The sequence below is a fragment of the Malus sylvestris genome, chromosome 8 (assembly GCF_916048215.2).
Source record: "Malus sylvestris chromosome 8, drMalSylv7.2, whole genome shotgun sequence".
Classification (NCBI taxonomy): domain Eukaryota; kingdom Viridiplantae; phylum Streptophyta; class Magnoliopsida; order Rosales; family Rosaceae; genus Malus; species Malus sylvestris.
The window spans coordinates 29,127,253-29,142,198 of record NC_062267.1 but is presented as its reverse complement, the minus strand read 5'-3'; the positions used below and the strand labels follow the sequence as shown (position 1 = coordinate 29,142,198).

Here is a 14,946-nt window from a genome sequence, read left to right as displayed (position 1 = left end):
AGGTCGTCCGGAGCCCTTCAAATGTCTGATCGGGATCTTTCTATGCTCATAAAGTATTGGGTTAATATCAATTTACTACCATGAAGTTTTGTGGTTTTCAACATTTGGTATATGAAGTTTTTTTCATTCCAGATTCATGCCTCAAGTCTTATTTTGGGACAGTTTCATACATCCGTTAAGTTTTCCGTTAGAACTTCTGTTAACTGATTAAGTGACACCTAAATGACAATAACTAAACGTCACGTGTCAATATAGGCCCATTTCAATATTAAAAAATTAAAAATAAAATAAAATCCCCACCCGTATTCTACCTCCCCCAACCCCCTCCCTTCCTTCTTCCCTCTGCAACCCGCACCCTCTCCCCCAAAACCAGTCTCCCCAAGCTCACTCCAACCACCAAAACTAGTCTCCCCCAACCTTCCTTCTTCCCTCTGCAACCTGCACCCTTTCCCCTAACCTTCTTTCACCACCAAAACCAGTATCCCTCAACCCGCACCCTCCCTTCCTTCTTCCCTCAGATCCAACCCCGACGAGTCCATGTGCGACCCCGAGAGCTCTAACCTTCCTTCTTCCCTCTGTAAAAGACGTCCCCTAGAGCTCTAACCCCGACGAGTCCATGTGCGACCCCGAGCTCAACAAGGTCGTCGATGACTCCATGGCGAGCCGGAGGTCTCCTTCGTCGAAGCCGATGGCAAGACCAGCGCTGACTATTAATTCGACTCCTACTCTCACTTCGGTAAAGAGAAAAAAGTTTACTTTCTTCAATTGTCTATTTTTTGCTTCTGAGTTTTTGTTTGGATGATCTGAAAAATTACATAATGGGATTGGAAAATGGGAGTTTTTTAGCTTTCGTGATTGGGTTTTCGGTGTGGTTTTCACAAGTTCCGAACTTGGTTGCATTTTATTTTGGAAGTTAGACTTTTTTGCTGGTTTTCGTTTGATTGGGAGCGTTGCTTTAAGGTGCAATGGAAGCAAGTAATATAATGGTCTCAAATTGTTTACGTTTTGTTTTGGATCTGAGGGAAGAAGGAAGGGAGGGTGCGGGTTGGGGGAGACTGGTTTTTGTTGTTGGAGTGAGCTTGAGGGAGGTAGAAGACGGGTTGGGATTTTATTTTATTTTTGTATTTTTTTAATTTTTTAATATTGAAGTGGGTCCATATTGACACGTGACGCTCAGTTGTTGTCCACGTGGGCATCACGTCATCAGTTAATATAAGTTCTAACGGAAAACTTAACGAATGTATGAAACACCACAAAACTTCAGGGTAGTAAACTGAGATTAACCCTAAAGTATTTGACGAAATGTTTTATAAAAATATTTTGACAACATTTGACGGGTCGTGTTGACATCACTTAGCATGGGGTCTTGACATCACTCAACATATTACTTGACATTTGTCGACATGAATGACGATAAACTCAAATATTCTCATAAAAAATTTTGCGCTCTGCGCACACAATTTTTGTCTGAATAAAACTTGGGAACAATGCACACATATAATTTATCGCCTTGGCTAGGCCCACTACAAGAAAAATGAGCACTGCACACAATAAATTATTTGTGCCCTTTGAGGCCAAAAAGCACCAACAATTGTGCTCATAGACCAATAGCAACAATGCAGCTACTATCTTTGTGTCTGTGCCCTCTATGGGCGTCACCATTGCCAAAAGGGCACAATACACTGTTTGGTGCTGAAAGAGGCAAACACAAATGGACCACTATTTGTGCCTGTTTCTGACAACTTTATCAGAAGACTTTTCCAGCCATATTGACACTTATATTATAATTGTGCCAACATGAATTAAATATTTTTAAAAAAAAAATTTTAAAAAACTGAAACTGAATTGAGGAAATGTAAAAATTTAAATTTTCATAAAATGAAAACAGCCTACAACCAAGAAACCAACTCACTTTCCCAATCTCACAAACATATATTATAATGTTACATATTTTATCTCTAATACAAAAAGACTTGAAAACAAACATTTTCGGAAAGATGCATCTTCCCCAACAAGCCTTGCACTTCATCAAACCTTCGCTGCTCCAGAAACGAATTAATGAAGATAACATGTGCAATATTTGAACCTCTCACAAAAGTCATGAATAAATATCAAATTCAAAGATAAAGAAAAACCACACAATTTACAAGAGCAAAGAAAATGAAGGGATAAAGAAAGAAATACATGTGGGAGGACTCTTATTTGCTTGAGGGGCCTTTCCACCACTTGCTTAAAGATGATTCTTATATCACAACTCAACCTTCCAAAACAGCCAACAATGGAAGCGGAAGATTAATAATGAAAGTATACAAGTGATCCTCATAAAAAAATAAGTTTACAAGTGTTCAAGATAAAAAAACAAACAAATAAAGAAGCTCATACAACTAACAAGAGGGGAAACTACCACATATTTCCAGTGATGTTCAATGACCAAAACTTTCAAACAAAAAACTTAAAAATGCATTACTACGTTGTTCAGTCCCATAAGACCTTGCATAAGGTTACATGGCTAATTGCTCAAGGTTCAAATTCGTCATAGATAAATCTTATCATCTTCATTTTGACTTTACATTACCACATGTATGATATGATCTACAAAAAGTTCATATGTTTCGAAGTAAATTCTCCAGTTTCCACAAAAAATACTCAAATAATGCACTGATCTTTCTCAGCATCTCAGCTTCACTCCTTGACTCACTAACAATCATAAAATCTAGCATAATTAAACAAAGAGCCGTACCACTAACGGTCTGAAAATTGGTAAAGTACAAAAAAAAAATACTAGATCAAGGAACATCAACAAAACTGGTTGAAAGAAAATAATCAACAACAAAAATGAGAATTCCATTGTTGCTGAAAGACAAACGTGAACCACAACTATTCCCACTGAAAACTAAAGCAAGAAAAGAGCCTATCAAATCCAGAATAAAATAAATAAAAAAACCTCATTTTCATAGAAACATAACACAAAGCATTTTACACATTTTCCACCAGCTGAACAATTCCCCACCAGCAAAGAGAAAGTTAAAACACCCAAATAACAGATCACAACCTTTTCTTTTTTAATGAAAAGTCTTAGTTTTTAACAGTGTTACGAATACCTCTCCAAGAAGAACTTTGAACTTCGAAGCCACAACATGAACTCCCAAATCTAATTTGACAACATATTAAATCACAGTTCTTAAACACAAGCTCATCTGGACTAGAGAAATGGGTCTTCCAGTTCCCACCATTAATACCAATGCATACAAAATCAAAATACGCCAGAAACTGACAACATATAAACCCCAAATTCATAAACCCATGACTTATTCCATCAACAATTCAAAAAACCTACCAATCATTTCATACAAATTTTCAAACGCAATCAATAATTTCATGCTTGATCTTAGTGACTAAAAGACCCACTCGGCTAATAGACTACAATATTCATCGGGCACACATGGATTATATAGTCATCACTCATCAAAAACCAAGACAAATATAGTCGAATGCAAAACCATTCCCACATAATGGACTACCAATACTCTATTCGTTATTTTCATGTTCTGCTTTTTTTTTTTTAACGGACTTTAAATTTCTTACTCACACTAGCAAATCTTATACAGATATCTTATAAAAAAAATTACAGATTATTGAATCTGGGATCAACAGAAGCAATTTACAACATTTCAGATATGTGATACAATACTAATTGACATCTATAATGGAATTAAAATTTGAAATCTAGAATTGATCCCAAAACTGAAATTTCTATTTTGGAAAAGCACTTACATTAGAGGATAGCCCACGAGGAGAGGATCATTTTTACCTCTTAGGTCGAGGTCCAATTCCAGCAGGCTTGGCCAGAAATTGGCCGGAAAACCCTCGGTCACCGTTTCTTAGATTTGAAATTGAGAAAATTCGGTTACGAATTTGTAGAAACAAACTTAGGGGTTGGAAAGAGGATTGGAAGATGATTATGGAGGTATAATTTGACGGCCGTTGGTGACTAGTGGACGGCGGCGCTGTTGCGTGAAAGAGAAGAGGAAGAGAGAAGATACGAGAGGGAGGAAGATGATTGAGGAGGAAATGGAGGATAGTTTAAGTGAGGCTGTGGTTGACGAGGAGAGCTCGGGGTTGGTGAGAGGCTTGGGTTGATTGGGAGAAGGAGAGACAGAGGAGATGAGGGAGAAATTGAGAGGAAATGTTGGGGTTGAAAAGGAAGGGAAAGAGAGAGAAGAGAGGCGGAAGGAAGGAATTGAGAAGTGTGAGGAGTGAAGATTGACAAGAGAGAGAGAGAGAGAGAGATATTTTATTTTTATTTTTTTGGTCTAAAGAGAGAGTGGCAATTTTATTTTATTTAAAACAAAGGGCACGAAAATATTATTGTGTCAGTTTGAAATTAATAAACAATCTTATTATTGTGAAATAGAAAAAAGAAAATATGTAGAGGACACAAAGAACATACTTTTTATTTAAATATATTAAATTAGAGGGCACAAAAACTGCTATCGTGTCTTTGTAAATTAATATTAAATTTTCATTTCTGACATTAAAGGGACACGTGAAAGCTGGATGGACATTTGGGCACATAAGTCTTGGTTTTCGTGCCCAATAATGTGTTTATGTCAACTTTTTTTACATTTGGGCACAATACTTGGTGCCCTTTATAAAATGTGCACTGTTCCACCTTATTTGTGTTCAAAGGGACACAAACTCCTCATTTGTGTCCTCAATTTCGTATCCATAGCCCATTTTTGTTGTAGTGGCCTTTGTTTATTTGCTTCTCTTTTTCCTCTTGTCGGATTCAATATCATTTACCTTACTCGTCGAAACACCGCCTTAACAAAAACCACCTAAAGATATTAGCTTTGCGTTGAACGTCACGGTGGCTACGAGGCCTTTCTAGCAACAGAAACAATGAATGAATGAATGGCCTTAGCAACACGTGTTTTCGTCAAGATTGGAATCGAGAAAATACATTGCTATATGGCACATTAGAGTCAGTGAAACTAAGAACAATCGAAAACCCGAATGCAAGTCCAAGCCCCAAGCTTAGATAAAATCCACCATCATCAAGTAAATGACCTGCTATGTGTTTCTCATTAGATAGAAGTTAGAACCTATTGATGGCATGGCCTCATTTGTACTACAACGATCTTCCAATGGAGCTTCACAAAGTTTATTGCCAGCATAACTGGACAGATCAAAGCTTTGAAGTTGAGTGCTTTTCGGCATCTACGCTATCATATTGTTATAGGACAAATTCAGATAATTGAGAAATGTCAAATTCGAGATGCTTGGAGATATTTCACCAGAAAGTTGGTTCTCGTAGTAATCAAGTGATTCTAATGATCCCATATCATTGATCTTGGAAGGGATTCTTCCCGTGTGAAGATTATTAGATAAGTTCAACGATTGCAAACAAATGAGGCTGGTCAGCTCTTTAGGGATTTCTTCAAATATCATGTTGCTTGAAAGGTCCAAGCTCATTATCAAACCAAGCACTATGTTATATTTCACTTCTCTAGCTTTGGTTCCCAAAAATGCATTCTCTATGTAGATTCGGTACTGGTATCTCCTTCGCTTGAAAAGGTAGTTGCCATGGATGTCATATTTTGGAAACATCTTGGTATCGTCTTCAAGGTCCAAAATTTGGAGAATTATGAGACTACAGAGTTCCTCAGAAATGGCACTGTGAAGCTCATTTGCACAAAGGCTAAGAACTACCAAATGTGGAAGGCTTGGGCCAATCCAAATTGGAATGCTTCCAACCCAGATTTTCTTTACTTAGTGAATGGCAATGCGAGAGACGCGTAGTAATTAGAGAAATAAAACTACTCCGATAAGGTTTTCTAATATATGTGTTTTGTGTGATGAATGAATAGTCATCCAGAAGACAAATTATGTATCTGTTAAGATTCTTTGAAATACTTGTTCTCTGAAATACTCGTAAGACTACGGGTACATACGCCATACGATTTCTCATGGACGGTTCAGATTCAAATAATGCAAAAGAATACTGATAATGGTTCAGTGTCACCAACAACTACTAGTACCGATAAATAGGTCGAATTCAGCCGGAGACGTGGCCGCAAGATCCAGTTGAATTCAATTGTATTCTCGGCAGGTACAAGGCTTCCAAAGATGCTGCTGCCCCTGGTTTCCTAAAGAGAAGATTTCATTTGTCTGATTTTTATGAGGCCAAGATGAAGAAAGATGCTGACAGTGATGATGGTGATCATAGTGATGATGGTGATGATAGTGATGATGGTGATGGTAGTGATGATGATGATGGTGATGATAATGATCATGTCGATCCCAAGCTTCAAAAATCGGGCAATAAGCACATTTCCGAGAATAAGTACCCAACATGGGATGCTCGAATTGACCTATTTTCAAAAGATGAATTGATTAAATTCATTGCTTCACTCGAAGCCAAGATACAGGCATCGACACTGGAGATTGGAAAGATATTATGCTGTGAAACAAAATCAAAATTTATCCCGAACTCACTCAAGCTCAAGAAAAACATTGCGATGCTTGAACCCCGTGTATTTTGATTCCATGGAAAGATATTACGCTGTGAAACGTCAAATTCAGGATGCTTGGAGATATTTCACCAGAAAGTTGGTTCGCGTAGTAATCAAGTGATTCTAATGATCCCATATGATTGATCTTGGAAGGGATTCTTCCCGTGTGAAGATTATTGGATAAGTTCAACGATTGCAAGCAAATGAGGTTGGTCAGCTCTGTAGGGATTTCTTCAAATATCATGTTGCTTGAAAGGTCCAAGTTGATTATCAAACCAAGCATTGTGTTATATTTCACTTCTCTAGCTTTGGTCCCCAAAAATGCATTCTCTATGTAGATTCAGTACTGGTATCTCCTTCGCTTGAAAAGGTAGTGGCCATGGATGTCAAATTTTGGACACATCTTGGTATCATCTTCAAGGTCCAAAATTTGGAGAATTGTGAGACTACAGAGTTCATCAGAAATGGCACTGTGAAGCTCATTTGCACAAAGGCTAAGAACTACCAAATGTGGAAGGCTTGGGCCAATCCAAATTGGAATGCTTCCAACCCAGATTTTCTTTACTTAGTCAATGGCAATGCGAGAGACGTGTAGTAATCAGAGAAATAAAACTACTCCGATAAGGTTTTCTAAAATATGCGTTTTGTATGATGAATGAATAGTCATCTAGAAGACAAATTATGTATCCGTTAAGATTCTCTGAAATACTCGTAAGACTACGGGTACATACGCCATACAATTTCTCTTGGACGGTTCAGATTCAAATCATGCAAGAGAATACGGATAGTGGTCCAGTGTCACCAACAACTACTAGTACCGGTAAACGGGTCGAATTCAGCCGGAGACGTGGCCGCAAGATCTAGTTGAATTCAATCGCATTCTTGGCAGGTACAAGGCTTCCAAGGATGCTGCTGCCCCTGATTTCCTAAAGAGAAGCTTCTGTTTGTCTGATTTCTATGAAGCCAAGATGAAGAAAGATGCTGACGATGATGATGGTGATCACAGTGATGGTGGTGATGGTTGTGATGATGGTGATGGTGATGATGATGATCATGTCGATCCCAAGCTTCAAAAACCGGGCAATAAGCACATTTCAGAGTACCCAACATGGGATGCTCGAATTGACCTATTTTCAGAAGATGAATTGATTAAACCCATTGCTTCACTCGAAGCCAAGATATAGGCATCGACATTGGAGATTGATTCCATGGAAAGATATTATGCTGTGAAACAAAATCAAAATTTATCCCGAACTCACTCAAGCTCAAGCAAAACACTGCGATGCTTGAACCCTGTGTATTTTGATGTGCAGATGCCCCCCTCTCAGGACCCTGTAAATCCATTTATTCATAGCGCATTAGGTCATGAATTGGCCCAATGGGGTGGTTTTAATAAGAATCCGGTGAACTCTACTACTACTAGTACTACTACTTCAGTCATGGAATCGAAGAATCCGATGAATACTACTTCTACTGCTAGTACTTCAGCCATGGAATTGAAGCCTCCATTGCCTGTGAAATGTCCAATGCTGCCAAGTGCGAGGATTTTGAACTCAGAATTACAGAAGAAGATTTAACCAAGGACACCATCTCGAATCCTTGGTTATCGAACTTCTAGTCTTCTACTAATTTTTTGGTTTGATTGGTTTAACTCTTGATTTACCGTTTGGCTATGAACAATATTCGCCTTGCTATTGTTTTGTTTAGAGATTAGCAATGTAATTTTAATTTAATTAATTCATTGTTGGAAGTCAGTTACTTTGGTTATGCTTTCGTTCTTGATAAATTTATCTTGCACTCCTCCCTCTCTTATTTCACTACAAATTACAGTCTTGCTAGATGTTGGGTTTTTAGCTCAAAATTAGGATGATGCAATAAATTAGGTTTGTGTTACCTATTTGGTTTTGGTGTCCTATTTGGGTTTGGATTTGACTTCCTAGTTGGTTTCCTAGGTGGAGAGATTTTGTTAATTACCCATTTGATTAGGATTTGGATTTATTTCCTATTAGGATTCTTATTGTAACCTAAGTCCTATACACTATAAATAGAACCTTAGGGTTAGTGTATTTAGTGTGCCTCATCATGGTTTAGAGAGCTTTTCTCTAGTTTGGTTTTGGGTGGAGGTCACCGTTTGGAGTGATGAATGTGTGGCAAATTCATGGCTCATTCGTTTGGCAAATTTGGTGAGAGTCAATTTGTGAGTTTGTGAGTTAGAGAGCAATTTGGGAGAATCTTCTCCGTTTGTTTGGGTTCTTTACTCATTTGGTTTAGGGTTTGTAATTTGTGGGATTTGGGTTGTGAGAGTTTAAACACTATTTTGTAATCTCCGTTTGTTTAGTGAAATTCATTGCCGTGCTTCGCTCGTGGATGTAGGCTTTACGCCGAACCACGTTAATCTCTTATGTTAGTTTGAGATTGTTTGTTTTAACTTTCACTTACGACGTTGATATTGGTACTTTGTTAGAATTCACTTCCGTTTGCACATAAAAGTACAACACTAGAAACACAGGAAAATAAACCTAAGGGGTTCTCGAAAGAGGAAAGTAACCATAATCTACATAACTTTCATTAGGAGATTGTCAAAGCCCAGAGTTTTATCCTCCAATGGTGATCGAATATCTTGCCTCACCAAGTATATGGTGTGCCTCAATGCAAAGTGACATGTACAAATTTTCCTGCAAAGGGTTCTGTTTTAGCAGCGAACAATCTAAGAATTTAAACATGTTATTTTATTATGCATCATAAGACGTAAGAACTAGCGAGAGGACATCGATGTATCTTATTGGTTTGAAATACAACGCGCTTTGTATAAGTTGGCTATTAACCATGCCCATTTTGTTCACGAGTCTAGCGGATTTGACGAGTTGGGTACCATGTACTAGACTCATCCTTAAAGTTGATAACAACTCAGACGTACAATTTCGATTTCTGTTGGAGTGTCACTTATACTCTTTTTAACATATGGAAGAAGTTTTATTCGGATGTTGCCTGTCATTCCTCCGAATGTCTTTATTGATGCCGAGAAAAAGCGCTAATTAAAACTGACATTCTTGTTCTCATGAGTTACCGATTTTCTTACAATTTGTTCACTCAATTATTCATTGTAAGAAATGAATAGATATGTTTCTTCTTGATTTCTGCAGTTTGTGTCAGTACTTCAGGCTTTTGACAATGGCATTCCTGTCAGAAATGAGGTAAATAGAAATAATGATCTATCTGGCTGTGAAATTGGAGCTTTATGGCCTGCTCCTCTTATGGTAGCGTAAGATAAAGCGTCACTGTATACTTGTGTCCATCCAGCAACCTGAAAAGATAAAAATTTATAAAGGATAAAAACCGCTAAGACCACAAGTAGATAGTCCGAATTTTCCACTGATATTATATTCACGAACCGACCTGTTTTTCTTCAAACCAGACTCTGTAAGCCACATTCGTTTGTAGCCCCAAGTGCCTTGCCAATCCGTTCACCAGTGTCCGTGTACTCGTTAGTGGAATAATAGAATCTTGATCACCACTGTGGAAAACATGTAAGATAAACTTTTAAGGACAATTTCTAAAAGACTAGGATTATCGAAGATGGAAAGAGTTTTGATTTGTACAATGGTGAGACTCATCACCTGTAAATCAAAACCCGAATTCTAGACTTGACAAGTTCACCTATTAAAACTGACATTCTTGTTCTCATGAGTATACCTATTTTCTCACAATTTGTCATTGTTCTAAAAATCCTCGCCTTGCGCCACCTAGACGCTAGGTGGCTGGTCACTGCCCGATTAATGCCCAAGCATTTGAAAATTAAGAAAGGGTGCCTAGACCTGCTAAAGCACCTGCCTAAACAGCCTAGGCACCTACCTAGCTCGCCCAGACCCACCTAGGCACCCGTCTAGGTTGCGACTCACTAAGAAGAAAATAGATAACTTTCATTTTACATTTTACTCTTTTCAATAAATTGTAAGAGACTTGTTGAATGCTTAAATAAACACACATTACATGCTTGTTCCCTATGTTTTCATTATGTTACAATACTTCATAATATATATGTCATTCTATTATGTAGTTTTTGATGAAATTACATATATTTTAAGTATAAACCAGTGTTTTAAAAGGCTCGCCTCAGGGCACGCCTAGGTGTCCTCTGAGGCTGGGCGTGAGGGTTGCCGCCTCTGTTTTGAGGGAGTGGGCGGAAGGCGTTGCCGGAGCTGCCTAGGCGCGCTGACACACCCTGATCCCGATATTCCTCGAACACCAGGATAGGCACGTGCTGGCCGACACCGAGGGTGACGAAAGTCATTTATTGAATGCAAATGCTGAGAACCAAGGAATAAATAAGACTTATAAATATAAAGATAATGAATATGCATTTCAGGAACGTGTTCAGAACACACATCTAATCTAGAATACTAAAGGAATTTATATAAAAATTGAATAAACAAAGGAATGGGCCCTACACCAAGAGGACTCGAAGATGCCGATGCGGAAGTGTCTGGACGTCGGGATTGTATGCCTCGATTCTAAGTCCTGAAGGGGGCGCAAAACAAACATGAGTGGACCAAGTTGATATATATATACTAAAACAGTTATCAACGTACTAAACCCCCATGTTTTATGAAAACACATATATATCATGATAAACATAGGTTTTCTAAAACCTAGCATGCCGTGCAAAGTCTCAAATCATAACTTGTATATATAATAATCACTAGTGAATGTCCAATAACCCCCAGGCCCCATGCCGGCTCCCTGTTCCTGTGCTAAATAGCCAGAGGAAACACACTCCAGGCCCTATGCCAACACCAAATCGTCGCCCAGGATGGACCAGAATCTATTCCTACGTCCTGTAGCGGAAAGGACCACTAGGTAAGTACAAAACCATTGAACATATATATATTGAAAAGCAACATCATAGTATAAAGTCATCCATCATCTATACTATAAAGAGGTGTTCTAAACATGTTCTAAATATCATATCATCATCCATCAGATATTCTATAAGAACACGGGTTATAAGAAAACTAGTAATAATTTAAACTAGCCTCAGTAAGCATGTTATCTAGCAAAACGTTTCATAGAACATAATCATTAAATAATGCTTTTCATGTATACATTTCTATTATCAAAACATGCATTTTTAGAAGGGATCCACTTACAGTACTTAGCCACTTAAGAGCCAGGTAACTAGCGAAGACGGAAACGCCACAAATAATTGTCCCTAAGCACATAAATGGTCCAATTAATAAAACTATATAATAGCAATTGAATTTGGAAAAACAGACGTTAGAAACGGATTCAGGTTGTCGAATTATCCTAAGAAGGGTCCCGATTAATTTTGAAAAGTCAACAAAAGAATATTTCAAGAATATTCCTCAGAATATTCCACCAGATTAGGCTGGGCTTGGTAGGCCGGCCCAAGGGCCTGGGATAAAAGGTTAAAGGGACATGAGTTGGGCTGCCCTAAGGGATGGGTTATAAGGGGTTTTTGGGTTAGGTTGAATGGCCCAAAGGCTTATGTACAAGGGTTTTGGGGTTTAAACCAAATAAAAGGAAAAGGGTTTGGGCTTTAGTGGCAACGGGCCAAAGGCCCATGTTTTACACAACCCCAAAGGGCCTGGTTCGAAGAGGCTTTGGGCTTGAAAGCCTGGCCTGAGTTCAAAACATGGGTCGCTGGACCCAAAGGAAGGAGAAGGCCGGAATTCGGCCGGAAAACTGAACAAACTTTAAACGTTAACAACTTTGTCAATACTCAACGAAATCGAGTGATTAAAAAACGGAAATCATAGCTCTCGACGAGACAAAGAGAATGGTACCTCACCCAACGTCTAACCCACCGTGGTTTGGCCGAAAAACACCTCGAATGCTTCGGAGGTCGCCAGAAACTGGGTAAGATTCAAATGAGTATAACTTCTTTAATACTCAACGAAATTGGGTGAAATAAAAAGGAAAGTTGTAGTACTTAGCGAGACGAAGAAATTGATACCTTGCATGCCAACCAAATCGCTGTGGTTTGGCCAGAAATTGCCTCGAAAGTGACGGGTGTTTTGACCTACCTTCGTCGAAAACGACGATAACTCGTCGGGGAATATTTGCACCGTGGTGAGAAGGAGAGAGGGAGCGGGATCAAAGGGTGGTGCCGTCGTCGAAGTCTCCTTGGGTGTGGGGGTGACTGGGTGTGTGTGTGAGTGTCGATCGGGAAAGAGTCTGAGAGAGAGATGAGCTCGAGAGGGAGAGAAAAGGGGAGAGAGCTGAAGGAAAGAAAGAGTTATAAAAATCAGAAACAAAAGAAAGGAAAGGGGGAGGGAACCGGGGGATAAATCAAGGGTGGGCCCCTTGGGCACACCATTTAAGACCCAAAAACCATTTTTAAAAGGAAAATATCCCCAAACTTAGTGAAAATACAAAAATACCCTTTTTGTTCCGCAAATCCCGGGACGGGTTGTTACACGCCTCAGGGGTTTTTTTTTTCAAACTCCCAAACCCAAATTTTGGGTAGGGTTTTAACTACCTTATACCTCTTCCTTACACTATCGTCTCTCTGACTTTTTTTTTCTGATTTTTATTTTTTTATACAATGGATGTGTGTGTTGTCTGCATGCATTGTTATATGTGTACTCATTGTGTTTTTCATCCTCTATTATATATATATAATATTTGTATATATATGTGTGTATATATATTTATAATATATGTGTGTGCACAGGGTGATTATTGATTAATAATATTCTTTTTTTAATATAATATATGTGTATGCTCAGTATATATATTTAAAAATTTAGGTCTCCTAGGTCAGGCTATCCCTCGGACGCCTCGCCTATGCCTCACTCTTTTAATACATTGGTATAAACACACTTATTTACATGAAATATAGTAGATTTACTAAAATCTGCCTAGTCCGCCGCCCGACTAGCGTTTAACGTCTTTTAAAACCTTGCAATTTGTTCACTCAATAATTCTGCGTAAGAAATGAATATATATGTTTCTTCTTGATTTCTGCAATTTGATCAGTTAGTACTTAAGGCTTTTGGCAGTGGCTTTCCTCTCAGAAATGAGGTAAACAGAAGTAGTGATCTCTTTGGCTGCGAAATTGGAGCTTCATGGCCTGCTCCTCTTATGGTAGCGTAAGATAAAGCGTCACTGTATACTTGTGTCCATCCAGCAACCTGAAAAGTTAAATATTTATAAGGGATGAAACTGCTAAGACGACAGGTAGATAGTCCGAATTTTCCACTGTTATTATATTCACGAACCGACCTGTTTTTCTTGAACCCAGACTCTGTAAGGCACGTTCGTTTGTAGCCCCAAGTCCCTTGCCAATCCGTTCACCAGTGTCCGTGTACTCGTTAGTGGAATAATAGAATCTTGATCACCACTGTGGAAAACATGTAAGATGAACTTTTAAGAACAATTTCTAAAAGACTAAGATTATCGAAGATGGCAAGAGTTTTGATTTGTACAATGGTGAGACTCATCACCTGTAAATCAAAACCCGAATTCCAGACTTGACAAGGTCACCTAAAACTGGAAGCATCGGTATTTCATGGTTTTTCATGTCATACTCAAGGACACCTCCGCTGTAAAAGACGATAATCAAATTTAGAAGCACAGTAAACAAAAAAGAAGGAACATTTCTTCGATCTTTGAATAATTTGGAATATAAGTGGAATTCTTTTCATGTTTTGATTCATCTTCGGAACCTACTACGTTTATGTGCACCAGTGATTCAAATGAGATGAGATGATTACTTGCTGCAAATTGTCCAATTTGTGACTCGGGCATGAAGCGCCTCCTGTACATCTGGTCGGTTTAAGTATGAAACTGTTTCATCTTCGATACAGACATCTATCTTCGCTGTTTTTTGCTGCAGATGTGATCAGCGAGTTGGAAGTTTGAATATTAACGTAGAGAATTCGAAATAAATGAAAGGAGAAAATACCAAGGCTTACCAGTTGGAAAGATTGAGCTTCGACGGATGATAAACAGACATCGAGAGTAACGTCATATTGGTCGATCAAATGTCCAGGGACTTCTCTTTCAAATTGGTTCGCTACTGCATCACAAGCAGGGCTAAGTGGACCACCACGAATTACCTCCTGTCTAAAAATTTCAGAATAGTTGCAGACTGAAGTCAAATTTTCGAAGGTCGCATCTGATATTAATCCATGAGACCACCAGTACTCTGCTCGTGAGTTGATATCAGTATTGAATTCGAAAAGAGGATTGCCAATCTGCAAGCAAAAAAAGCTCAAGCGTGACATCTTAGTCGAAAACATCAACTCCAAAGTCACTTCGCTTTTTCGATTCTCGTTTGCTTACTGCCACTGCTTTCAGATTGAACTTCAGTTTTGATTGGATAATGAGTTGTGCAAGCTGTGGAACATAGTGGCCTGGCAGTGACAGAATGGAATTTTTTAGAAGCACGTCATAAGTTTGTACCTTT

General features: G+C 38.6%; 1 protein-coding gene and 1 pseudogene across 4 annotated transcripts in view; one reads left to right on the top strand and one right to left on the bottom strand.

Moving 5' to 3' along the window:
- The window catches only part of LOC126631712 (serine carboxypeptidase-like 45), a 70,674-nt gene that overhangs the window by 48,664 nt on the left and 7,064 nt on the right, over positions 1–14,946 (bottom strand). For 2 of the 4 annotated variants that reach the window (XM_050301843.1, XM_050301841.1), the window contains exons 5-10: positions 14,823–14,893; positions 14,453–14,734; positions 14,252–14,367; positions 13,982–14,080; positions 13,761–13,878; positions 13,215–13,669 (exon numbers count right to left, since the gene is read on the bottom strand). In XM_050301843.1, coding sequence (XP_050157800.1) covers positions 13,511–13,669; positions 13,761–13,878; positions 13,982–14,080; positions 14,252–14,367; positions 14,453–14,734; positions 14,823–14,893 — 845 coding nt within the window. In that variant the 3' untranslated portion in view covers positions 13,215–13,510. Of the gene's footprint in view, positions 1–9,475; positions 9,820–9,911; positions 10,030–13,214; positions 13,670–13,760; positions 13,879–13,981; positions 14,081–14,251; positions 14,368–14,452; positions 14,735–14,822; positions 14,894–14,946 lie in introns of those variants that run through there. The other 2 variants (XM_050301846.1, XM_050301847.1) reach the window with 2 other exon arrangements.
- LOC126632483 (uncharacterized) lies at positions 5,587–6,636 on the top strand (annotated as a pseudogene).